General features: G+C 40.8%; 1 protein-coding gene across 1 annotated transcript in view; it reads left to right on the forward strand.

The window, feature by feature from the left end:
- Positions 1-23,942, forward strand: part of cfap54 (cilia and flagella associated protein 54) — a 55,019-nt gene that overhangs the window by 654 nt on the left and 30,423 nt on the right. Inside the window, exons 2-30 of the mRNA XM_088923139.1 lie at positions 1,223-1,328; positions 2,121-2,264; positions 2,931-3,102; positions 3,396-3,454; positions 3,809-3,952; positions 5,785-5,898; positions 6,410-6,511; positions 7,158-7,350; positions 7,582-7,683; positions 7,984-8,096; positions 8,424-8,556; positions 8,811-8,902; positions 9,458-9,595; positions 10,048-10,198; positions 10,613-10,677; positions 11,252-11,380; positions 11,729-11,888; positions 12,525-12,614; positions 16,838-16,959; positions 17,212-17,388; positions 17,751-17,843; positions 18,224-18,409; positions 18,857-18,996; positions 19,356-19,503; positions 20,648-20,803; positions 21,231-21,353; positions 21,917-22,054; positions 22,460-22,607; positions 23,593-23,679. Coding sequence (XP_088779265.1) covers positions 1,223-1,328; positions 2,121-2,264; positions 2,931-3,102; positions 3,396-3,454; positions 3,809-3,952; positions 5,785-5,898; positions 6,410-6,511; positions 7,158-7,350; positions 7,582-7,683; positions 7,984-8,096; positions 8,424-8,556; positions 8,811-8,902; positions 9,458-9,595; positions 10,048-10,198; positions 10,613-10,677; positions 11,252-11,380; positions 11,729-11,888; positions 12,525-12,614; positions 16,838-16,959; positions 17,212-17,388; positions 17,751-17,843; positions 18,224-18,409; positions 18,857-18,996; positions 19,356-19,503; positions 20,648-20,803; positions 21,231-21,353; positions 21,917-22,054; positions 22,460-22,607; positions 23,593-23,679 — 3,725 coding nt within the window. The remainder of the gene's footprint in view (positions 1-1,222; positions 1,329-2,120; positions 2,265-2,930; positions 3,103-3,395; positions 3,455-3,808; positions 3,953-5,784; positions 5,899-6,409; positions 6,512-7,157; positions 7,351-7,581; positions 7,684-7,983; positions 8,097-8,423; positions 8,557-8,810; positions 8,903-9,457; positions 9,596-10,047; positions 10,199-10,612; positions 10,678-11,251; positions 11,381-11,728; positions 11,889-12,524; positions 12,615-16,837; positions 16,960-17,211; positions 17,389-17,750; positions 17,844-18,223; positions 18,410-18,856; positions 18,997-19,355; positions 19,504-20,647; positions 20,804-21,230; positions 21,354-21,916; positions 22,055-22,459; positions 22,608-23,592; positions 23,680-23,942) is intronic.

The raw sequence follows: 23,942 nt of genomic DNA on the forward strand, positions 1-23,942 counted from the left end.
CCATTTGTGGTTATTCACATTTGCTAATTTCAGTGTAAACATCTTTCATATTTAGCACAATTTAAAAAAAATGTGACATAAGTAGTATTTGTCTTCTTATCTACTGTAACTCTGGGACATGGTATTAAAATATATTCCTGTCCACAATATGAAAAGTAAATGGAAAGATTAAAAGCTGGTGTTACTGGAATGACTGTACAACACCAATGCTTTTGAGAGAATGTTTTTGCTGCATTTTTGTTCAGATCATATTCCCTATTTCTTCAAGTCTTCTTTTGTTCTTTTACAACAGCAGTCAGTGTTCAAAAGTAAAATCTATAGAATTTACACTGCAGTTTACATTAGAGGTTATACCATAGCATGAAGTAGTTCAGGTGGGGAGCTGCGTCAGCATGCGTAGGCTGCAAAGGAACAAGTAATAGGTTTATTCCATGCTGAAAAGAAAAGAAAGAAAGCACAACGTTTCGGCCGTGGAGCCTTCTTCAGGTGTACCATAGCATGTGTCAGTATGTTCTATTGTTAATAATTTCATCAGTCTTGTCCTGAAATATCCTTTCTGTTAAAACAAAGTGATTGCAAGAATCTGGGATGAACGTCCAGTTATTACTTTTACATTTAATGTTTTGTCCTCTCAGTGCACGTTGGACCCTGTAGCTCAGACATCAACAGCTCAAGTCTGGCTTGTATCATTATCCAGCGGTGACAGATACAGTAGCATTGTCTGCAGCAGCACTGAACCTGACCAAGGACAGCTGGAGCTCTCAAAGTGTCAACCAGGGTGTCCTCGGTTTGCTGTGGATGCCTGTTGTCCCCGTCAGGCAGCTCTGCATTTGCCGTTTTTTGAAAAATGGGGGCTGGCTGTGGCGCTGCATTTTTTGGTGGAGGTTGAGCATGTGATTCAGCACTCAGAGTGCTGAGCAAGTTACAAAGCTGACATCATCTCCATCTGAAATCTGGACACTGCAGTACTCTGCCCTGCAGGGAAACCGGGCTTGTCCACTGTGCATGCTCTGACCAGGGTTCGAATTCCAGCAGGGCCAGGGAAAGCTGTAGTCGTCACCAATGGTACTCATGCCTTCCTTGTCCAACCTTGGAAACCCATGTACTGTTCACTGACAAATGGAAGGGCAGAGGTGAAGCAAATAAAATAAAAAAAAGCTTATTTCAGTTTTCAACAATAACAAAAATACTGTTGCTGTCTTATCCTTGTTTGTATTGATAGGTCCAAGAATGTGTTTGAAATATGGAACAAGTACAAGCCCAGACTGCCCACCAGTTATTTTGAAGAGAATCTGTTGCTTGTTGCAGATTTTCTGTACCGCATCAAGGTGTGTACTGATGTTCTTTATGTCTTTCTTTCTGAAATGGGAAGTGTTGTTTGAGGAGGATTATAATTTCTAAATGTCAGTCAACATATAGAAAAACTGTAAGGATGACCAGTGTCACATGTTTATTGCTTTTGTGCAAATACTGAATTGTACTGTTGTAGATTTATTGGCTATATACAGGAATAACATTGTAGCTATTACATCCCATTTCAGAGACACAATCAATGTTTACTTTTCCCAAAGCTTCTCCTGTCACAGATACAGGTTTTGTATTTTTTATCCAAGGACAAAAAATGAGGCACGTTTATTTTATCTTTGCTTCTAGAATGTAATTTTCACCTTCCACTGGTATTTACATTGAGAATCATTCATTCACGAATGTATCACTGGAACATTTGATCACATTCTGTACATGCTGGCTGCAGTTTGAGTTATATTTCTATAATTATTCATTCATGATTATTAAATTATTGAGATACTGCCTTGACATTTTTTCCAGTGTCTGTCAAGCTGTAGGTTTTGGTGGCTTAAATACAGTAGTCTAAATGCTATCTGATACTGTGTGCTACTGTGTGTTCTAATGTAAAATTGTACATGTTTGTTTGGGCCACCAAAAGTAACCTGCAGTGGACTATTGTGATTACTGTTATAATAAAAGGTCAGATAAAGGGTATTGGTTCATCTTTATCATTTTTAGGAAGCATAATCTAGTCATTTTTCTAACTGCTTTTAATAAATGCTGGCTTCTGGAAGATTTGGTGAAGAAGCTTGATTTGTGTATTGTCTCTTTAGCTCTACAAGATGGCTCTCTGGCAGGGCTATGGACGATACCTGCAGCAGTTCAGCTCAGTTATCGATAATGACATCACAGATGTCAACCAGTTCAAGAACATCTTCTTCCCACGAGGTTTTGAAGCTGACAACGCAAAACTAACAGTGAGTATTAACTCACTGGGCTTTGATTATTGTTAATTCTTCAGGATAATCTGGCTCATGTAAGTTTATTTGCAGCAGTTCTGCCAATAGCCTCTGTTTTTCAAAAAAAGTTTGAAAATAAAATAGCGGTGAAATAAAAACACAAGAAAGATGTTCCATAAGAGAGATCTGGAATTTCAACAGGCATTTTGTTCAAGACCACCATCACCCCCTGTTTAAAGAAGGGCTGCCAGTTGTGAGTCCTAAATACCCCACCTCTTCATTTCTATTTGTGTTCTTGGATCCTAGTTCTATTGTTCTACTTCTGAAAAGTCCCATCTTTATCTCCTATTCAAAATTGAAGTTGTTTTTCACCTGTCTGTTCATAGACCATTGAATGTACAGTATGGTATCATGGCAGCTGGCTGCGGGTTGGTTAAGACTTTGATCAGTACTTTGCAGCCATAAGATGACAGACAAGTTTGTCATCTGTGTGTGAATGATTAAGAGACAGCAAAACAGTCACATTGCTTAATTGTCATTAAAACATAATACAGTTTGATGAATTAGGTTCTGCCAATGGGTGAGATAACCTGTATGACATACCAGGTTTGCAGAAAGCAATGAGCTGTGCTTTGAGACGGACAGCGAGGTGATGTGCGTGCTTGACACATGTTGTCTGCTCAGTTCCGTGCACTGCAGGGCCACTGTCTGTGCAGTTTCCAGCTGGAGAGGGAGAACGAGGGGAGGCTGCAAAGTCAGGCCTCAGTCCAGAAGCTCCTGGACATCCTGACATTCCTGAGGCTCATGATGCAAGCAGTGCTGTCGCACGAGCACCTCTGCTGGATACTCTACAACGGTACCTCACACTCCACACAGACACAGCTGTTCACCAGGACTCTTGAGACTGGCTGACACTGTTGACACCCATTCATACAGCCTCACTGTTACTTATGTAGTGTCTACCTACTAAATTATCTTATGTCTGTACTCTTGTTAAAGTACAAATAAGTTTGTCCTTGTCAGTTGTATAAGTAGCTTATTTGAAGAAATATATATATTTGATAACTTAATGAAACAATATTTAGCCGAATTAACTGTCAATCAAATGTTACTGTACAGTAACTGAAAACAAACTATACCTTTTGCCAGGTTCTCTTCACATCTACACTATTTCCAGACATCTGATGGCAATGGGTCACTCTGCACAGGTACTACTGTACACCCTTGATCTGTGTTTCATGGAAAGATTATTTGTACTCATAATCATATTTGCAGAGTTTGCTCTCATTGTATTGAAAACTTCAGTTGTGTTAAAGGGGGTTATTAGAACAAAATATATAACTTATTTTTTTCTAAGTTTTGCATAGTAGTGGTTTTGTAAAAACATGTCCTTGTTCATTTAATATTTACCATCTCATTATTGCCACGATGGTGGTTAGAGAATGTTAAATGCCTGTGATCAATGAAAGTCACGTCAGTATTACTGTAATAACAAAAGTGCATTACTTTGCAATGGCTGTGCCATGAAATCTTTGTCATTATAATAACCTTGATTTGCCCAGGCTCTGGAGTACCTGCTTTGGGCCAGTGTGTGCATGGAGATGACAGTGCCCCTGCTTACGGTGAAGTACCTTCCCTGGAGGGCCACTCTGTACGCTGCAGTGTGCCAGTGCTACTACGACTGCCAGGCAGGGCTACAGGCTGAGGTGAGACATGTCTGGTGCAACTGAGCTGCATGTAGTGGGGTGTGCTGCAGGGCGGTGGCTCGGTTTGTGGTTTCAATTGGCGTAGGAAATGTAAAAAAATGATAAAGATCTTAAGAGTGTTGGTTGTGATTTAATTGCATTTTCAGTTCTCTAATTATCCTTAAGAAATAATAAAATGCTTATTATGGCTGCAAATTACTGCTATTCTGTTTATCCTGTTTATTAATATTCTCATACATAAGAATAATAAGTGCTTCTTCCCCAGTTCTATACTAGCTGCTAGTTGTACTAATTTGTTATTTTGACTTCATTGATCAGGCATTGTTTGAAAACAGGCATGTAGTACCTCACTCCAGGTTGCCTTAACATCTTACTTTTTGCATAGTTATCAGAACAAGCTCTTCTTTTCTGCCTTATGCAACTTAACCACTGAGAGCGAATGAGACAGAGAGCTGCTTTCTTTACCTCTTCATTATTGAAGAGATCTAGTGCGGTTTAAGCTGAGGTTAACTGAAGATCCTGCACTGTCAAAGACTAAGTTGTCACCCTGAGCCTATGGTTGTCCTGCCCATGGTGCTGAAGTTCTGATTTCTGATAATAATGTATCTAATCATTTCTTTCTGGAAATGTCTTCTAAAGAAGACAGGGTTGACATTTATGTGAAAGATCATTTACAGTTCTCTCTCATTTTATCTCAATCAATCTCCAAAGAACTTAATTAACTCATAATAGAAATCCAACTATCCAATGTCACCTTCTTTCCTGCAGCCAGTTTAACTTTAGCATATTATTGTTCCATATTTTAGCTCTTAGTTTGATTTACAAGGAAGATTTGATTGTAATATGCTAAAAAAAACCTGCTGACATTGTCAGAAGACCTGGATAAATTGGCCCAGAATTTCTCTTTTCCCTTCATCTCTTCGTTCATGTTTAACTCTTTTTTAAAGATAATCTGAGCAGCATTGTCAACACACATGCACCCATTATGTCAATGCGAGGTATGATGGGTTAACACTTAACAGAAATGCAGATCCATTTCAGTTTGATGTAGTCAAGATTAAGAGTCCCTTCAATTTTCCGGTGCACTCAGTTACTGAAACAGAAGAATCAATCAATTGATTAGTGACTATGTTGACTACCCTCCACACTTAATTTATGGTATTCAATAAAATAAAAATCTTCCGTTATAAGCTATCGTAATGTTCCGATAAAGTAAGCCAGAGATTCATCAAGTAATCAAGTTGTAGTTTAGGTGTCCTGTTGGATAGTGCTTTACAGTAACTTTCAAAAATAAATTACAAGTTAGAGTCAAAGTCTAGGTTGCCTTTAGATCAACAAAAAGTTGTTTTCTAGTTCTCTTTGTTCTTCCACACTAATGTAGTTCATATGTCCTTGCACTCAGCCTTGGACTGTGGTAAGTCTGGCTAATAGACAAATGTTCCAGTGGTTTTAATTAATTTAAAGATCCTTAAATGGGGAAAGAAATCTTTCCAACTAGAGTTTTTTTTTTTTGCAGTTCTCTGTACCATCCTTCAATTTATAATGTTGGATCTTTTTCAAACTTCACCTCCCAAGACAGTGGCTGTCACTTTAATTTGCTTTATACGGAACAATATATATGGAAAACCACACATAACCACGTTTCAATATAAGACTTCTCTCAGCTCTATATATACATATTTTCTGCCTGGCACTTGAAATTATTAACCCTCTCACAGCCTGTTGTGTTATTTTTTTTCCTTTTCTTTCTTTCACTGGTTTATGCTCATCGTTGTAAATGAGAATCTGTTCTCTAGTGACTTATCTACAGAGTATCATTCTTTTTCTTGTAGGTGTTTGCACGGCGAGCCTTGGGCAAGGTCAGCGAGTTGAGCCAGCTGCAGGAGATGAGTGTGTCGCCACAGAGCCCTGAGACGCAGAGATCTTTCCGGGAAGCCACTGTCAAGGTCTGGAGCTGTAGAGACCGAATTCTTTTGAACTTTTCAAACAACTATTATAGGATACGGGGAGACGCAATTAATTTAAACAATTACTATTTTTGGTTCAGTTTCATTCTAAATTGGGAATTATAATAAGGAGATATAGAGTTTTTTAAAGGTTTTAGTCAGAAATGCCTCTACTTGTTTCTTTAAACTTAAACAGATGCACAGAAACATAGTGACAGAATAGGAAACATCACAGCTTACTTATAATCTGTACAGTATGTTGAGGACAGTTGGTAATTGTGGCACTTGGAGAAAGTGGACTAAATGGTCTTCTGTGTTAAAAGTCATGCATATAATTGCAGGAACTTTCTGTATACTACTGCTGTCCCTACAGTGCACAAATTAAGCAAAAAGTATAGCTGCTTGCAAAAGTGTATTTTTTTAAATTAGTGCACTCATACCACATGGAGAATAAGAACCATCATTGAAACTGCTCTTCTTTAAGGGTGGCTCTTCATCTTCAATGCTGTAGGTGGCAGTGATGTTGTTTAAAAGAGCAGTCTATGAACCCCGAAGGAAACCCAAGGGGCTCTTCCGCCCCAAGCTGAAGAGTAACCTGAAGGAGATACAGAATGTGAGTATACTTCACCACCCAGCACAACTCCAAATGCTAAATATTGGAATATTACTTTGCAGATTTAATATACATTACATTTGTAGAGCGTTTTAATGTGAATTTGATCTTCTTTTGCTATGCAATAAATCAGTTATTAATAAGATCTCCTTGATTCTTTATCTCATCTATTTCTTTCTTATTCTCTTTGATGTTGTCTGTTTTATGATTTTTCTATACCCCTGTTTTGCCTCACTCCCCTGAACTACAATATGCATATTAAACCACTTTTAAATGAGAGGAGGTTAGTCGTTCCATCTAGCCCATTTGTAATCAGTCTTACGTTCTTAAGTTGCGAGCTCAGTGTTTCCAATTTCACATTTATAGTTTGTTTTTGCTGCCTGCATACAGCATCTTGCAGCTTCACTAAATTAACTGTTGTGTGCTGGGTGTTTGGCTAGTCATGGATTTAGTTTAATTTCTTTGAATATATTTTGCAGCTTTTACAGTTTTGTGTGATCTCCAAACTTGAAGAATTAGGAAAAGCAGTGGTCCTAGTACAGATCCCTGTGGTACTCCATTAAATCTCTGACTTTGCACTGCTTTTCTTTTAACTCAGTAAAATTCTTTATACAGTGTTTTTTTGTGTTTTGTTCTCTCTCACAAGCTGCCATGGCCTCGGACACCCTCAGAGCGGTTGTTGGTGGAACTGTTCGAAGGCAGTGCAGCACAGTTCCTGGCGCTATTGGAGGCACTAGGGGACAGTACGCGCCGGCCGCTGCAGACAGGCCTTCCAGAAGAGCCTGAACTGCAGGAGGTGGCTCTTGAGCTGCTGTTTGCTGGAATTAGCATCCTGGCTGGTACAGTGCACCACACACATACAGTACAGCACGCATCATATACCAGTTAATCTACTCATGATACGTCATTTATATAGTAGGTAGACTGCACTCACAGATGTTTACCCATGCCCATAACACACTTGCACACTTAAACAGAAAGGCAACCACTCCGGGGACTATGCACTACTGTATCTCTGAACATTAAAAGTCCCTGGTGGCGTTTAAACTTGTCTCTTCGTGGCTGTGCAGGAGGAGGAGGATCAGCGGACAGGGGGGAACAGGACATGAGCCCGCCACCGCCAATCAGCGGGATCAGACATTCCTGCTCTCTCCTGCAGCTCACTGCATCTGGTACGTCTCTTTCTTCCTCTGTCCATCTCGTTGACTCTTCTCTTTCACAAATCGGCTTGAAGCTGGAGTTCACAAGTGGTGTTTAACTGCCAATTTGCTGCCAATAGATTTAATGTCCTCTTTAGCTGTGCATTATTCAAACCATTCATGAAGCTTTTTCTTCTAGGGTTAATAGTACTATTACAGTTTCAAACGAACTGAGTCTTTTATGAATGAAGATATCTCTTTAGTTATATAAAAGATGAATACATTTTTAAATTCAGTGCTGGTAATGTTTTTTCTGTGTATTGTTGGGTGCAGGTGAAAATGGGGTGTCTGTTGAAGGGGCTGTCAAGTTTGTAAAGCTGCTGTTCCGCTATGAGCAGTGGGAGATGTTCATCTCCCTTGCCAGCTTAATGATTCCACTGCTGCAGGTGAGCAGATTTATAACCTACAGCCACACCACTGCGAAATTGTTGGAGGTCTGGAACACTGGAACTTTTTTACTTTTTGCCTTTTTACCACTAAATTATAGTGGACTTTACTTCTGCTGTTCATACCAATAAGCACAGATGACATGAGTAGTTCAAAAGCTGCTTAGGAAAAACATCATTTAAATATATCTGCTGGTGCCTCATTCATATTTTGTCGCCGTTATTTAAAGACATCCTACAAAGACACAGTATTGTCACACCTGCCTGGGGTCCTGCTCCATGTTGCCCCTGTCATTTACTCCTGCCACTGTCTCTTTGCTTTGTCAGGGTCTTGATGCCCCCATGTGGTTGAAAGAGGAACTGGATTTGAAGTTGCTGGTTGCCATGGAGCCTCTAATAACAGGACAAAAGTACAAATATACAACAAAAGAGAGCAATGTGCTGGGTGAAGGAGGGCAGGGTGAGCAAGAATTAACTATTGCATCTGTCTTTACTTAAGCTCCCTTCACATTGCAGACCTTTACGAATATTTGAACAGTTACAACTGAAGAGAGGCAAGAAGGTTTGAATAACATCTTGATTTGAGTCAGAGTAATTGACTATGATCATGAAACCCTTCCCAAATTGTGACTGGATGTGTTTCTCAGGTAGTATCAACACCTTCTCAGTATCCCAGTATGTAACAAAGTGTTTTGTTTTCTGTTGCATGAGCAGAGAGAGACAGGTCTTCAGGACCAGTGGTGATGTCTGATGACCTCCTAGCCTTGGCAGAGACTCTATATACCTGTGTCTGTGTCCAGACAAAGGTCAGTGCTGTGAGACAAATAAGTTATATTTTTCACTATTCCATAGTCAAGGCAAAGTCAATTTGGTAGGCTCTCAGTAAATTGCTTCAGCTGCAGGATATACTTTTTGGTATAGGATGCAGCCTCTGCAGGTTTCCTTACCTTTTATGAAAATTGCATAGAATTCCAGTGGAACAAGTAATAGGTTTATTCCAAGCTGTAAAGAGAAGAATGAAAACACAACGTTTCGGCCGTGGAGCCTTCTTCACCTGAAACGTTTTGTTTCCTTTCTTCTCTTTTCAGCATGGAATAAACCTATTACTTGTTCCTTTGCAGCCTACGCATGCTGACGCAGCTCCCCACCTGAAATAGAATTCCAATGCCCACCCAAAGAACCTATCACTTTTATATGTTCACGGTATATATTGTTATTGTTATGTCGATTTGATTGGTATATTTGGCATATCTAGAATAAAGGATTTTGAAGGACCTCACCCCAAGATAATGCCAGTAAACAGGCATGTTGGGTTTATTTTGTTTTGTGTGGTCCTTGTTACCTACTGTGTTTTTTGGCAGGGCATGGCACCAGACCTGGACCTGACGTTGGATATTGTGCTGTTTCTGTGGATGAAGTGCAAAACTGTGTTCCAGAGAGTCCAGACAGGACACTCTGACCCCATCCGCTGTCTGTACAAGCTGGACAACTGCGACAAGGTTTGGAGTTTACACCTACACCTTACACTGTAACTGAAGATTTTGTTTAAAAGATGCACATAATTGTTTAACTGTTTTTTGAGTCTTTAGAGCCCTCAATACCTCAGAAGATTATTGGATAGATGCGTTTACATTTTGAAACTAATATCTTGACAGTTTAAATATAAGGCAGAATAGGTGTGTATGATATAATAATTTAAATCAAAACTCTTCTACTAACCCCCAGCCCCTTAAGGATAAATCTTTCTCAAAGAACACTGTCTAATGTATGTTTTATTATTCCAGTTTTACAGTTTCTTTTGGTGTATATCAAACAAAGTTTGATTTATGTCTAGATCCCAGCACTAGAGTGAGACTTTTTTACTTCTCCAGGCGTTTGTCTTATTAGTGGAAGGGACTTGATTGAGATCTGAGATCATACCATAACACTACCCCCATCTCTGGTTGTGCAGTGGATGCGGCTCCTGTGGCTGGTCAGCGAGGTAGCTCACAGCTGTGGTTTGGCACAGACTGACCCTGCAGTCATGGCAGAGCTGTCCCTGAGACTGGCCGTGGCGTTGGAGAGCAGCGCAGACTCCACGCTCAAGTCAGGGAGGAAAGCAGGTACAGTGAGACTGATGCCACACTATGCTTTTTACATCTTACACAGATGGACTGCAATGCAGTAAAAATCAGCCTGATCCTTTGATACAACCTCGGTTGTTCTAGGGGTGGTCTTAGATAATCTGATGCTCCTGTTCAAGACCAAGTTCTTTTCTTGTGTTGTTATATAAATTATATAAAAAGTCAAGTTCTCTTCCTAATCTTTTTCCACCTTTGCATCCACTACTTAACTTAATAGAAGAGGTATATGTACCACATCTCTCTTTCACCTAATGTGATTTTCACCACTGGCATGATGTTGGGGGCAGATTGGACTGAATCATGTGGAATGCTGTCGCATGAGTGCACTGCACTGTAAAGTGTAGGTCAGCATATATTCCATTGACAGCGGGTGTGTCCTTTCTGTTCCTTTAGGAAGAGCCCTGGACAGTAGTGCCAGTCCTCCGCCTGACCCCACCGATGTACTTAGCATTCTGAAGGTAGAGTGCTCACAGTTTTGGCTTTCAGTCTTTCTAAAAGGAGAAGTGTTAATTTAAGATAAAGGTGTTGGTAATTATCATTGGAACAAGTAAAATGTTTATTCCATGCTGAAAAGAGAAGAAAGGAAACACAACGCTTTGGCTGTGGAGCCGTCTTTGGGAGTGAGCTTTCTCTATCTGTAAAGGAATAGGAGGTGGTTAGAAAGCCTGGTCTTGGAACAGATCGCTGTGAAGAGACGGAGAACTGGTTTAGTAAGAGAAGGGGCAAGTAGCCCGGGGAGGAAGAGAAGGAATGACAAAGAGATCTGAAAAAAGATTTAGAGGAAGGCATAGAGGGTTGCAGCAGAAGTAGGCTGAAGTAGTTCAAGTAGGCAGCTGCGTCAGCATGCGTAGGCTGCAAAGGAACAAGTAAAGGTTTATTCCATGCTGAAAAGAGAAGAAAGGAAACACAACGTTTCGGCTGTGAGGACTTCTTCGGCAATTATCATTGCTGACATTGTGTCATTTTCTTGTTTTCACAACCTGCACTGCTGACCAGTCCAGAGTATTGATGATCCCTTTGTGTCTGTCACAGAGGACCCCAGTGGAGCAGCTCCAAGTGGCCTACGATCTTCTGGAGAGGGCTGTGGAGAGTGTCGCCTGGGGCAGAGCAGTGTCCCCTCCTGCTGGGGCTGTGGCCATTGCTGACACTGCGCAGCTGCAGGTCAGGACAGATCTGGTGCTGTTGGACATCAGCACATCTGCGGGCACATGTGCACACTGCACATTTTCACTTGTGCACTTTTTGGCCTCGCTACTTTACAGCCAAAAGGAAAGGAAATAGTCCTGGTTATCTTAAATTGCAAATTTACTTACGTTACAAAATCAAACATTTTACTTACTTATGCTAAAAAGATTTACAGTACTATTACTTTAACTTAAATGTTTACTACAGTATTAAAATCTTAAATTATTGGGTAAATTCATCCATTTATTTTAGTTTTCCAAATGCCATAATGACCTGTGGACATTCTATATCATTTGGCCTTTTCTCCTGCATGTTGACTGTCAGTGTATGAGGTCCACAGTCAAGGAAGTGTCAGATGGCCACAGCAGCTCATTAAGGACAGTCTGCAGCCCAGACACACTACAGCTTTTCACCATGGACCTGCACCTGGAACTTCTCAGTGTACAGCACCGTATTGCCATTAAGCTCATCAACATCTCATCTGGTCAGTATGGCCTTCACTGTGTAATAACATTAATAATCAAGTGAGTATGTTCTAGGGTCAGCCAGTCTTAGACATTCCCGTGCCCTGCTCATTGTGCACTCTTCTTTCTGTCTCAGTTGAATAACTGAGGCCAGTATTCATATTTGATGAACACAGTGAGGGTAAGTCTCTTCTCTTATTTTGTGAGCTGAATTCTTCTGTCTCATCAGCACTGTTTCTGACGATGCTTCTTCTTCACTGCATCATGGCAGAATTACTCACACAGTTCCCTGTCAGTCTTTCTCAGTTTCTTTAGTTCTACCTGAGTACAATTTTTTTCTTTCTGATTTGCAGTTCTTTTCGGCACTATAATAACAAAACAGCATATCAGCTTTCTACCCTATTTTTACAACAAAACCTTGAACAAATTTATCAACAGTCTCAATATTTTAAAATCATTGGATTTAAATTAACAATACGGCTTACTAGAATAAAATGCACGCATGTTTCCTTTGTAACATGATTTTCAACTGTTCTGACCTTATCATAGAACACAACAGAGTATTTCTTAAAAATCACGTTCTCTATACTACAAGAATAAATAAAACAGATGTTTGCACAAAGGTTAGTCTCACAATGTCTTTCTTTCACCTCCAGATCTCCAGCACCTGGATAGTAAGAGCATCAGGTCAGCGCGGTTATCTGTAAATGTGGAGCACCCACATCAGACTAACAGTACCGTAACAGGTAAGACACAAACTGGTGTTTTACTATTAGCAGAGATTATATACAGTATATCCGTCAGTAATGGGCAATATAAAAATATGTTATTATATCAGGTGGGTAGCTGCGTCAGCATGCGTAGGCTGCAAAGGAACAAGTAATAGGTTTATTCCATGCTGAAAAAAAGAAGAAAGAGAACACAACGTTTCGGCCGTGGAGCCTTCTTCAGGTGTGAGAGAGACAGGGCAGTAGGCAAAGGTAAAGTAGCGGGAGAACAAAGGTTGGGAGGGAGGAGGAGTGAGAGGCGGGAGCAGGGGACAGAAAGAGAGGCCAATCAAGAGGTGTGAAGTCAGAATGGGTGCAGAGAGGTGTGAAATGAAACTTCTAATGAATGGAGAAAATTTAAAAGAACAGTAGTCTGTCGTTAAGGGAAGGGAGAAGGTGTGATCCTAGCTGCAGAATAATTTTAGTTTCGGTGGTCTTTCTGATGTATGAGTTTGGAAAACCGTCTTTGAGAACACAGACGGAGAGATTAGAGTGGTCGTGGCCGTCAGAGGTGAAATGAGAAACAATGGGCTTGGAGAGATCTTTAATCTTTACAGCCCTGACGTGTTCTCTGAAACGGTCTCCGAGTCTCCTTCCTGTTTCTCCAATGTAGATGGCTGGGCATTTACTGCAAGAGATACAGTAAATAAGGTTGCTGGAGGTACAAGATGCTGTCTGGGTGATCCGGAATTGTCCTGAGGGGCCTTGAATGAGTGTGGTGGTGGCTGTGTATTTGCAGGTGATACAGCGAGCTCTGTTGCAAGGGAAAGTGCCTGGTGTGGATGGTTGTTGAGGGCGGTCAAGGGAGCTGTGAACAAGGAGGTTACGCAGATTAGGTGGTCGGCGATATGAGATGATAGGGCGATCAGAAAAGAGGGCCCCAATGGAGGGATCATCCTGTAGGATGGAAAAGTTGTGGTTAATGGTCCTGGGGATAGGAAGTGTGTTAGGGTGGTAAGGAAGCACCAGAGGAATGCGGTTGTTACGGCGGGAGTTCCTGATCGGGTTGATGGTCCGGGGGGTGTTTTTGGCTCGGGCAAGGGCCCTGTCAATCACACTGCTGGGGTATCCTCTGTTGATGAAAAATGAGTACATTTCGAGGGCTTGGTTCTCGAAGTCGATGTCGTCGCTGCATAATCGTCGTAACCTAAGGAACTGTGAAAAAGGAAGAGAGTTTTTAGTGTGGTTGGGGTGAAATGAGCTGTACAGGAGGTAGCTGTGTGAATCCGTGGGTTTGTAATAAACTGAAGTGGACAGCCGGGGGTAGTTGATAGACAAGTGGATGTCTAGAAACGGAAGAGTAGTGGAAGATATGTTAATCGTATATTTGAGGGACGGGTGGAAGTTGGTGAAATGGTGCAGGAAGAACTCAAGCTGATCGTTGGAGCATGTGGCGGCACCGACGCAGTCATCAATATATCGTTTGTAGAGGTCAGGGACATAGCCAGTGTAGGAAGCGAAGAAGCGTTCTTCTACCCAGCCGACAAAAATGTTGGCATAGCTGGGTCCCATTCTGGTGCCCATGGCAACTCCACTGACCTGTTGGTAAAAAAGATTATTGAAAGAGAATGCGTTCAGTGTGAGGACCAATTCTGCAAGGCGTACCAGGGTGTGGGTGGGTGGATCAAGCACTGTGCGTTTGTCCAGCATGTGCTTGAGTGCTGTAAGGCCGTCATTATGGGGAATGACGGTGTACAGAGATGTGATGTCCATGGTAAAAATGTAGCATTCGGTACCCTGAAATTGGAAATCATTAAAAAGTTGGAGCGCGTGGTTGGTGTCTTTGATGTATGAGGGAAGATCTTCAACCAGCGGTCTCATGAGGCTGTCGAGAAAGGCTGAGATGTAAGTAGTTGGACAGTTACATGCTGATACGATGGGGCGTCCAGGGGTGTCCGGTTTGTGGATTTTGGGGAGGAGGTAAAATTGAGATACCTGTGGATGTTCCATGATGAGCCGGTTTGCCTCCTGGGGGAGCTCATTACTGCTGATAAGAAGAGAAATGGTGGATACCACTTCCTTTTGGTAGTCAGTGGTAGGGTCCTGTTGGAGAGGGAGGTAGGCAGAAGTGTCAGTTAGTTGTCTAGAGGCTTCAGAGATGTATAGATCCTTACGCCACACCACAACAGCGCCTCCTTTGTCCGCTGGTTTGATGACGATATCATCCCTGTTGCGGAGAGACTGGAGCGCCTGATTTTCTCCTTGGGTGAGGTTAGACCTATGTTTACTGGGTATAGAGAGTGCCTTGGGAGCTTGATTAGTGCATTGGTTGATGAAATAATCAACTGGTGGAAAACGGGCAGAGGAGGGAGTCCAACAGCTCTGTTTGGGATTAATGTTGTTAATGGCATCAATAACCGGGTTGTTATCAGCTGCCTGTGAAGAGGAATTGTCGGCAAAATGTGCTCTGAGACGGATCCTGCGGTAAAAGCGGTTAAGGTCGACATTGGTCTGGGGGATGTCCAGCTTCCTGGGAACTGGTACAAAACTGAGCCCTTTGCTGAGGAGGGATCGCTCATCCTGTGAAAGGGAAAGGTCAGAAGGTATGGTGACAACAAGGTTAGGGTTGGTGAGGGTGTTCGGGGTGTTGATGGTTTTCTTCTGTAGAAGATGACTGAGTTTTTTGTCCTTCTCTGTAGTGAGAAACTGGTAGAGTTTAGAGTTGAGAGATCTAATGAGGTTAGTTATGAAGGGAAGATGATGTGGAGCTGTAAGCCGTAGAAATTCCTTAGCCTCTTTGATGTTGTTGTCGGAAAGGATAATCTGTTTTTTGAGGGAGAAAATGGTAGAGAGCATTAGTTTCCTAGAAAATTGTTTTAGAAGTCTCTGAGTGTTACTCTGGGTGGTATCAGAGTCAAAAGAAAAGGTATTAACTTTAAGGCGAAATCCTTTAGGAATGATATTATGTCGACGACATCTGTAAAGGAATAGAAGGTGGTTAGAAAGCCTGGTCTTGGAACAGATAGCTGTGAAGAGACGGAATGCTGGTTTAGTGAGAGAAGAGGGCAAGTGGCCCAGGGAGGAAGAGAAGGTATGACGAAGAGATCTAGAAAGAGATTTGGAGGAAGGCATAGTGGGTCGCAGCAGCTGTAGGTGGTAGTAGTTGTTATGTTATTATATTTAAACTATAGTTTATATAAAAACTATAGTTTATATTTAAACTATTTTACCGCTAATATGCAATGTATTTTATAATATTCCTTCATGTTGATCAAGGTTAATTAAGACAAGACAATGTAGATTAATGTGACATCCTTAAATGCAGTCCCCTTCCAGTCGTTTGGGTCAGGCTTTGATACTGACAGTAAGCTGAATTGGTATCATAAAGAAAGCAGTGTAAAGAGGACAATTATTCATTGCAGCAAAACCAATCCCAGAGAAAAATTGACATTATGGGAGAAAACGACATTAAAAAAGACAGATGTATTTGATTAACTTGTTTCATCATTATACAGTTTTTGTTTCTTAGCAAACATCACATAGAAGATACAATTCTAAGCACATTATATCAAAATCTTAATTGTACAAAGCATTTCAGGAGGCTAGTAGTATTAATAAGCTATAATAATACAAACTATAATAATATAGCTAAGGTCTAAACACAATCAGGATTGCAAAATTCAGTCTTGTAGCAATTGTCTGTTGGGATTTGGATAATGTGCACGAAGGTCATACATGAGTAAAAGTTTACATATTTCTGTATTTTTTTAGAAGTCAGAGATTGTATAGCTTATACACCTTGAGTGTGGAAATTTTCTCAAATCCTCCTTATTTAATGATCTAAACAAGAATAAGATTACATCTTTACTGCATAGTTCTCATGCTTCCATAATCTGATTCATTAGTCTCATGGTTTTAAATGGAGTTTTTCATGGACATGGATTTGAATATCTCGATGAAACTTACACTGAGATGGCAGTGATTTTCTTCTCAAAAAACACCAACAAATTAAGCCTTATTCACAACGTCTTAACTAAATTCCAGATTTGCCAATTTCTTAAAATCTGTGGCAGATCCTCATTATAGTTTATCATGGTAAACGCCTCCCACTTACAGTACTTGTGAAGAAGTTACAGTATTGTTTAATATTTTAACATATTATTGTTATGTATTATAAATACACATACATGTATTATACTCTGTTTACAATGATTATCATACATCATGGTGACTCTGCTGATGGTGTCTTTCAAATCCTGCAGAACCTGCACTGCTTGAGAAAATAAAGAAGAACAAGGTGTGCAGGGCTCTCTTCTTGATGCAGAAGGCCTTGTACTCCTCAGGAAAACAGCAGGCCAGCTCTGCAAACAAGAAGATCCTGGAGGTCAGAAAAAATCAGCCTTGTCTTCTGTCTCAGCTTAGTTCATTTTACACATGCGCTGTTACCTAGGACCCTTTGAAATGTGCAAAACAGGGGAGGTTTTCACTGATAGAAGAAAGAGGAAACAATATACAGTATATCCATCCATGAAGTGGAAGAGAAAGATCAACTTGGAAACTGTGGTCCAAAGAGGAGTTTAGTCCAGTCCCTTTGAGAGTCTTTCAGCTCTGTGTTCCCATTTTGTGTGTATTTCAGGAAGCTGTGTCTCTGTTAGAGAAGGCAGACATAGAGGAGAAGAGGATGCTCATTGAGAACAGTGTACAGGAGGGGAGGAAGGAAAGGAGGAATGGGGTCCCGCCAGCCCCCATTCTATTATCACGATCGCATACCTCCATGACCTTCATGCCCGCGCCCTACAGCCCAGCCCAGCAGGTACTGGAGGGAGGGAAGACTGACCCGTTCCTAGTCATGCTCTGTCCCCCTGTCTTTGATGCCCAGCACCAGCTCCTGGTCCTACTGTTTAGTTGATCGGAAGAGGAAAGGAATGCCAGTTCAAGATTAATTTAAAGACATCTATCAGAGGAAAATCAGACAAATGTATGTGTAAAAAAGTTGCTTCAATTCTCCTTCCTGCAACAGCATGAACTGTGGAAGGAAACTGGACAGAGGTTTGGGTAACAATAGGGTTCTTATCCAAATCTTTAACTTAAGTGGACTTTGCAATTGCACATTTGTAGTTTTAGCTGTTAGCCGTGCTGTTTATGTGATCAAGTGTGCCGTTCCCCTCCTCCAAGGTGTGTTGGTACCTCATCTTCGGCCGAACGTCAACAGGGAGCAATCTGAAGGCGCGACTGAGTGACTGCCATCTACCAGGCACAGGAGAGCAGGTCAGGACCAGCATGGTGCCGCTTTTGTTTCTCATTCTCTCTGTCCCTTCATTTCATCCCTTCTTTATACATGGCGCCTTTGCTCTGACAATCAGACAGGAGGTGATACAAAAACATTTATGATCAAAACTACATTTTGGTAACTTGATCACACTGTTATGTAAGTTATTATAAGAAATATAAGTTGAAATCTAACTGAATAGATTATTTTAGATTTTAATAACATAAAAGTGGGCTTTCAGGTTTCAGAGACAGTTTACTTAAAAAGTATATTTACTAAAAGTCAATTAAGGTGATGAAATTACGGTGTATTTCATTTTAGATAAAATGAAGACGGATATGAAAATAGCTCATTCCACTGATTTGCCCTTGTCTGTCAGGTCCCTGCTGCAGGGGAGTGTGTGCTGAGAGTACAAGGGCTGGAGCCCAATGAAAAGTACATCTTCGCTGTTGCTGCATATGATGCCAGTGGAAAAATGATTGGAGATGCCATTGGAGAGAGCACTAGGCCTGTGTTAGCATCCCCTCCCCTCCCACTACTTACAGCTTGGGCACACCTGGCTCAGGTACAGAAACATGACTTAAGCAATTTAACTATCCCTTTGCACACTGATTCCTGAGTCAGAAGGTCATCGAGTGGTCAGCACTGAGAATGTGGTCTTGACCAAAGCTGTATCGGGTTTTGTAAGACCTTTATTTTATGTATTTTTTAATACATGTAAAACTGTGTCATGTGTAGACTGCACAATTCTGTCATCTAATCACTGAAACCATATGTATTTGTGCCATCTTAAACAGGACTTATTTAAAGCTGAGCGTTTTATTGCTGAGAAAGTGTTGCTGGCAGTTGTGATTAGTATGAGCATGTATGCAAAACTAGAAGATAAGCTGTTAAAAGCTTCTTTACCCATTCCATAAATATAAGTCAAAACTGTTGTTTCAAAGTAATTTCTTATAGGTGTATTTAGATGTTGTCATTCCTTACAGTCTGTGGTATGCTGTGTGTATTGTAGGCAGCTTATGAGACTGGACACTACCCTCTCTCTGTGAAGGCCTCTGGAGTGCTGTGGAAGCACTTCACACAGGCCAGCAGCCCTGAGGCAGAGGGACTTCCAGAGCCTGGGGCCGGCACACAGCAGCCTACCCAGACCAGGTGTGGGAATTATACTCAGCATGTCCACTTTCCTTTTTTCGCCGCGTTTTAATGAGTAAAGTGAAGGATAGTGTTTTGTTTCCTGTGCCTGCCCATTTCTCTTCCAGTTGTTTTTTTTTAAGTGTGCCGTGTGCTTAACCACGGCCTTCCTGTCCTGTGTCAGCTGCTCCGTTTCACTTCTTGTTCGTCTCAGTTTTACAGGGCACCGCTTTGTAAAAGGTTGACTCCCTTCGCACATTGGTTAGTTAGTGTGCTTTTGCTGAAGTTGTGTGCGGATTTTCCCAGTGTTGATGAGAAAGAATGAACAGTCCACACTCCCTGTTTCAGATCTGCTTCAGTGCTGACCTCTTTACCTGCAGGTTGGTCTTGGAGGCACTGACCCAGGCCTCCCCTCTCCTGCTCCAGCTCTTCCTCAGCACCATCTTCATGCAGACGGACATCCGTGTCCATGAAGGGAAGCTATTCTGTGACTCACTGTGCGATGGGGGCCCACTAATTTGGGGACAGGTACAGGGGGTGAAGGGGCTGCCTGCAGGCAGGGGTTATGTCAGGTTTTCAAATTGATTGCACATTGCAAGGAGAACCGTTTTGAGCTATGATTTGGTGTGACCTTTCAAGGGGCATTTGGATTTCTATTGTCTTCTCAAATCAAACAACATACCCCTATAGTAAAGTATAAAGTCTTTTCCAAGTCTTGTCCCTTGATCTCAGCAATGTGGAGTAGTAGTCAGGGCAGTGCACTCCTGACCATAGATCATAGGTTTCAAATTCTGGGTTGATTGGTGCTGTTGTGCCCTTAACCAAGGCACATCAGTCAGATGAGTCACCACTTTGCCATTGTAAATGAGAATGAACTTATCTTTTTAAATAATAGAATGGAAAAATAATGCCTTCAGATCTGCCAAGTAAACTTATTTGACATCTTTGGGTATTTCTTTTTTGTTTTGTGGTGACGTGATTTGCTTGAATAGAAATGTGCCAGATGTCATGGGCTTATGTCAAATTAAATTACTGTAGTTTTGTGTTTTTTGTGCCATTGGTTTTATTTGACAAAACCTTTAACAGCTTGTACCTTTTACATGCTATAAAATATCCAGATATGAAACACTAGAAAAACTTTTCTCATAGCATAGATGTCTGTAAAAATCTGTTAATATTTATTTCATAACAGGTTTCTAATAGCAATAACAATAATACAACATTTTCATCTGTGGACATTAGAGTGGGCTGTGTCTGCATTTGAGCTATAAAGTAACAAGCGGTAGTTAACAGTGTAGAAAATTAGAAAGAAGTGGAATTAAAATCTACTTGTTCATTTTCAATTGTTGCAATTTTGAAAATCAACATTAATTTGAGTCTTTCTCTTCTTACAAGTACTGCAGTTGCCTGAGGCATTTATAGTATGGCATTACTGATATGCCTCTGACTGTGATATATACTATGGTTCAAAATACCAAATTTACTGTTGCCTTCTGCATATGTACTCATTTACATTAGTGCTGATTCTGTGATGTAATTGTATCAATATTTATTCTACAATTGCTTAATCTGTAGAAATAAGCTGTGGTTGCTTATTTAAACCCATGAATATAAGAGAATATAGATATAATTTAACTACTGTTTTTTTTTCCACTTCTGTGGTGTCTGGCAGGTGGCTCGGCTGGCGGAGTGTGAGCGAATGCTGGTTGCGCTGGATTTGGCCTTGTGGTTGAACGACAGCAGCGTCGCCCTACAGGCTGTTGTGGAATGTTATGGACTTCTGGCCCCTATCATCTACCACAGGATCCCGTCTGATAGTGTTGTTCAGGTACAGCATCTTCATAGCTCTGTTTACAGATACAGGCCTTGAACTGTCGTGTATTACGCATCTAATTGACATACTGTACCATGGAGGTAAAAATGCAATAAATGAATTTATTTAGTTCACACATAATTGCACAAAATAGACTGCTTGAAAAATATGGTAAATATGAAAACATATGGTTCCTATGAAAACAGCTAAAGCTTTAATACATTTGTTTGTAACAGACTCTTCTTCCTTGATACTGTAAGAAAAAAAATATTTTCTTTAGAAGTGACCCTAACCTCCTCTTAAATGCAGTAGCTTGGGACAAATCTTCGCGTGAAGCTGTCGTAACTCTGCATGATTGTATTGGCCTATAGAGTTCCAGGCATATTGTAGCTGTACGGCTGTGTAAACCGAGATGTGGGACACTGTTTTTTTGGTGTTGCAGGTGCTTATGAAGTGCCTGGCAGTGTTACAGGAGTTGCCCGGAGTGTTCAGACAGAAACGCTCTATGCCTGTGCAGGAGTCACTGCAGCACATGGTAGCATGTATGACCTACTATATGGCCAAGGTACCAATGCCAGTCGGTGTCCTTCTCTTTAGTGTGCCTTTTAAGTCAGCCAATCGAGTAATATTTTAAGCATATCTTCTCATATTCTCAATACAATACAATAGGTTACAGGGTGACCATAACAGCTGTTAATAGATTACTATATTCTCATATAGAAATACAATGAGCATCTCATTGAAAGTTTTTTAACTCTTGACTTACATCCATAAATTAGACATGTAATCTATGAATTTTGAATAATTCAAAGCAGTGTAGTCTTATGCATTGCCTCATTATTGGAGTTTTTAGTTGCTAAATTTACTATATCTGGGAAATCTCTGAGCCTCTCTTTGATTAGAGTGTTATTTCTTTACAGTATGTTAAATAACTCTTCCTGAAATGGTTCTTAAACCTGATTTCATGGAAGGGCTAAGAAAGGAGCTGCACAATTGCTTTCAAACTTTCGGGACTTTGGGTACTGAAGAAATTAAGGTGGTCAGATGGATAGCAAAAAAAACTTTGAAAAGGAAAACTGTCGAGAAAGAAAGACTGATCCCATGGCTGTGTGTGTGGATGCCCTTCAGGTTCTGCGCTCTTGTCAGGAGAACCGCATGGCCTCAGCAGTAATTGACATGGGGAAGAAGTTATTGCTGGAGTCCACAGAGAGCAGCGGGACCACCCTGGGGGTGCAGAATAAACCCCCCATTGCTGAGGAACAGGGGGTACAGTCTCCCTCTTGCTCCCTCCTTTCTCTCTCTCCTCTACAAACCCCCCTCACGGGTGGATCTTCTTTGTTTAATTGTAGCCATTGCCTACTTTCCAGGATGGAATGCAATCTTCCTGTCTCACACTGCCTTTAGCTCATTCTAGCAGCAGTTCATGTAGCTTTTTCATTTAACCATCTTTATAATCATTAGCTGCTATTTAAACACATCTCGCCTATCTTTAATGGTAAATGCTAAATGGCACAGCTGTGTAAGGAAATAGAATTTGCATGTTTGCATGTACATGACTGTATTATAGGATGTAATAGTTCTCTAAATCATTCTCTAACTCATGCTAGACTGAAGGAGTGTTGACTTAAACATTATATGCTCTGGATAAGAGTGTAAGCGCAATACCCACAGGCTCAGGGGGAGAGATCACAGAAGAGGCCAGCAGCAATGCAGCCCGAGGAGGAGATGAACGAGCAGCTGAAGGCCCTGGAGGCCAGTGTATTGAAGACCAGGAGACTGGGCACCATCTTGCACCAAGATACTAACAGCTGGAACAAAGGTGACAGTGCCTCCTCACACCTGTACAGAGCACTGCTCCTCCACATTAAAAAAAAACTTGTACTTGTACCAATTGTGGTCTTCGAAATCATGAAAGAACCGATAATGATAATTAAAAATACTTTATGAGTTTTCGAACAGGTTGGCAGAGTGGTGCAGCGGATAGCATTACTGCCTCACAATGCTGGAGTCCTGGGGTGCTTGCTTGCTATCAGTGTAAAGTTGGTACTGTATGTCCTCCCTGTGTTTGGGTGGGTTTCATCTAGGTGCTCCAGATTCCTCCTACAGTCCAAAGACATACTGGTAGGTTAATTGTCTCCTGGGAAAATTGGCCCTGGTGTGAGTGTGTGTGTGTCTGTGTTTGTGTCTGTGTGTGCCCTGCGATGGACTGGCATCCTGCCCAAAGTGTATCCCACCTTGTGCCCTTGTTGCTTGTCAGGATAGGCTCTAGGTTCCCCGCAAACCTGAATTGGATTAAGTAGTTAGAAAATGAAGGAATAGATGGATATGTTTTTGAAATTCAACATCTTTAAATAAGATTTCTTGAAATATGTTATACAGACTTATTCTTTTATAATCTATGTTGTTATTTTAAGTAAATATGCTCTTGTCTGATACATATGGTATTTCAGTGTAGCTTACACGTGGACTGGTCAGACCTACTGTATATCCTAGAATATAGTTTTGGGACAATTTGGGATGGATAAATGATAAAAGACCCTAAAAGCCTATGTCTTGTGTTAGTTGCCTTCACAGCTATACAAGAGCTTGCACAAAAATAATTTCTTAAAAATATTACTATTATTGATATGTATACAATTTAGACTACAGCGTAGTAGCAATGAGTTAAATTTGGAGAAATCTATATTTTTATTCTTAAATACTTCTCGTGGTGTAATTTGGGTTCATTTTTCTATAAAAGAATGTTGTACTTGTCTTTCTGTGACTTTTAACCCTGTCCTACAATAACCTTTATTAATCTCCAGGAGTTCTAGAGCTGACAGGCCAGGAAGAGCCCTCAGTCCTGTACTCTGTCATCGCCACCTATCAGCTGAAGTCTGCCTACAAAGAAGGTACAAGGGGATCCTGTCCTATTACTTTGCAATGTATAAATAGGAGCATTATATGTCTTTGTTTCAGTTTCATGGAGATTCAAAAGATAAAGTAAACTGTTAGCCTATGTTAGTGCTCTATGTTGTAATAATAGCAAAAAGTCAGTGGATATACATTTTTCTCCCTAAAAATAAGTGCATCTAAAATATATACACAGTATTGTGAATTAATATTTTTTCAGTTTAATTAAACATTTTTTAAGAGAACTACTCTTAAATTTGGC

Source organism: Atractosteus spatula, chromosome 8, assembly GCF_055471065.1.
Source record: "Atractosteus spatula isolate fAtrSpa1 chromosome 8, fAtrSpa1.hap1, whole genome shotgun sequence".
NCBI classification, from domain to species: Eukaryota; Metazoa; Chordata; class Actinopteri; order Semionotiformes; family Lepisosteidae; genus Atractosteus; species Atractosteus spatula.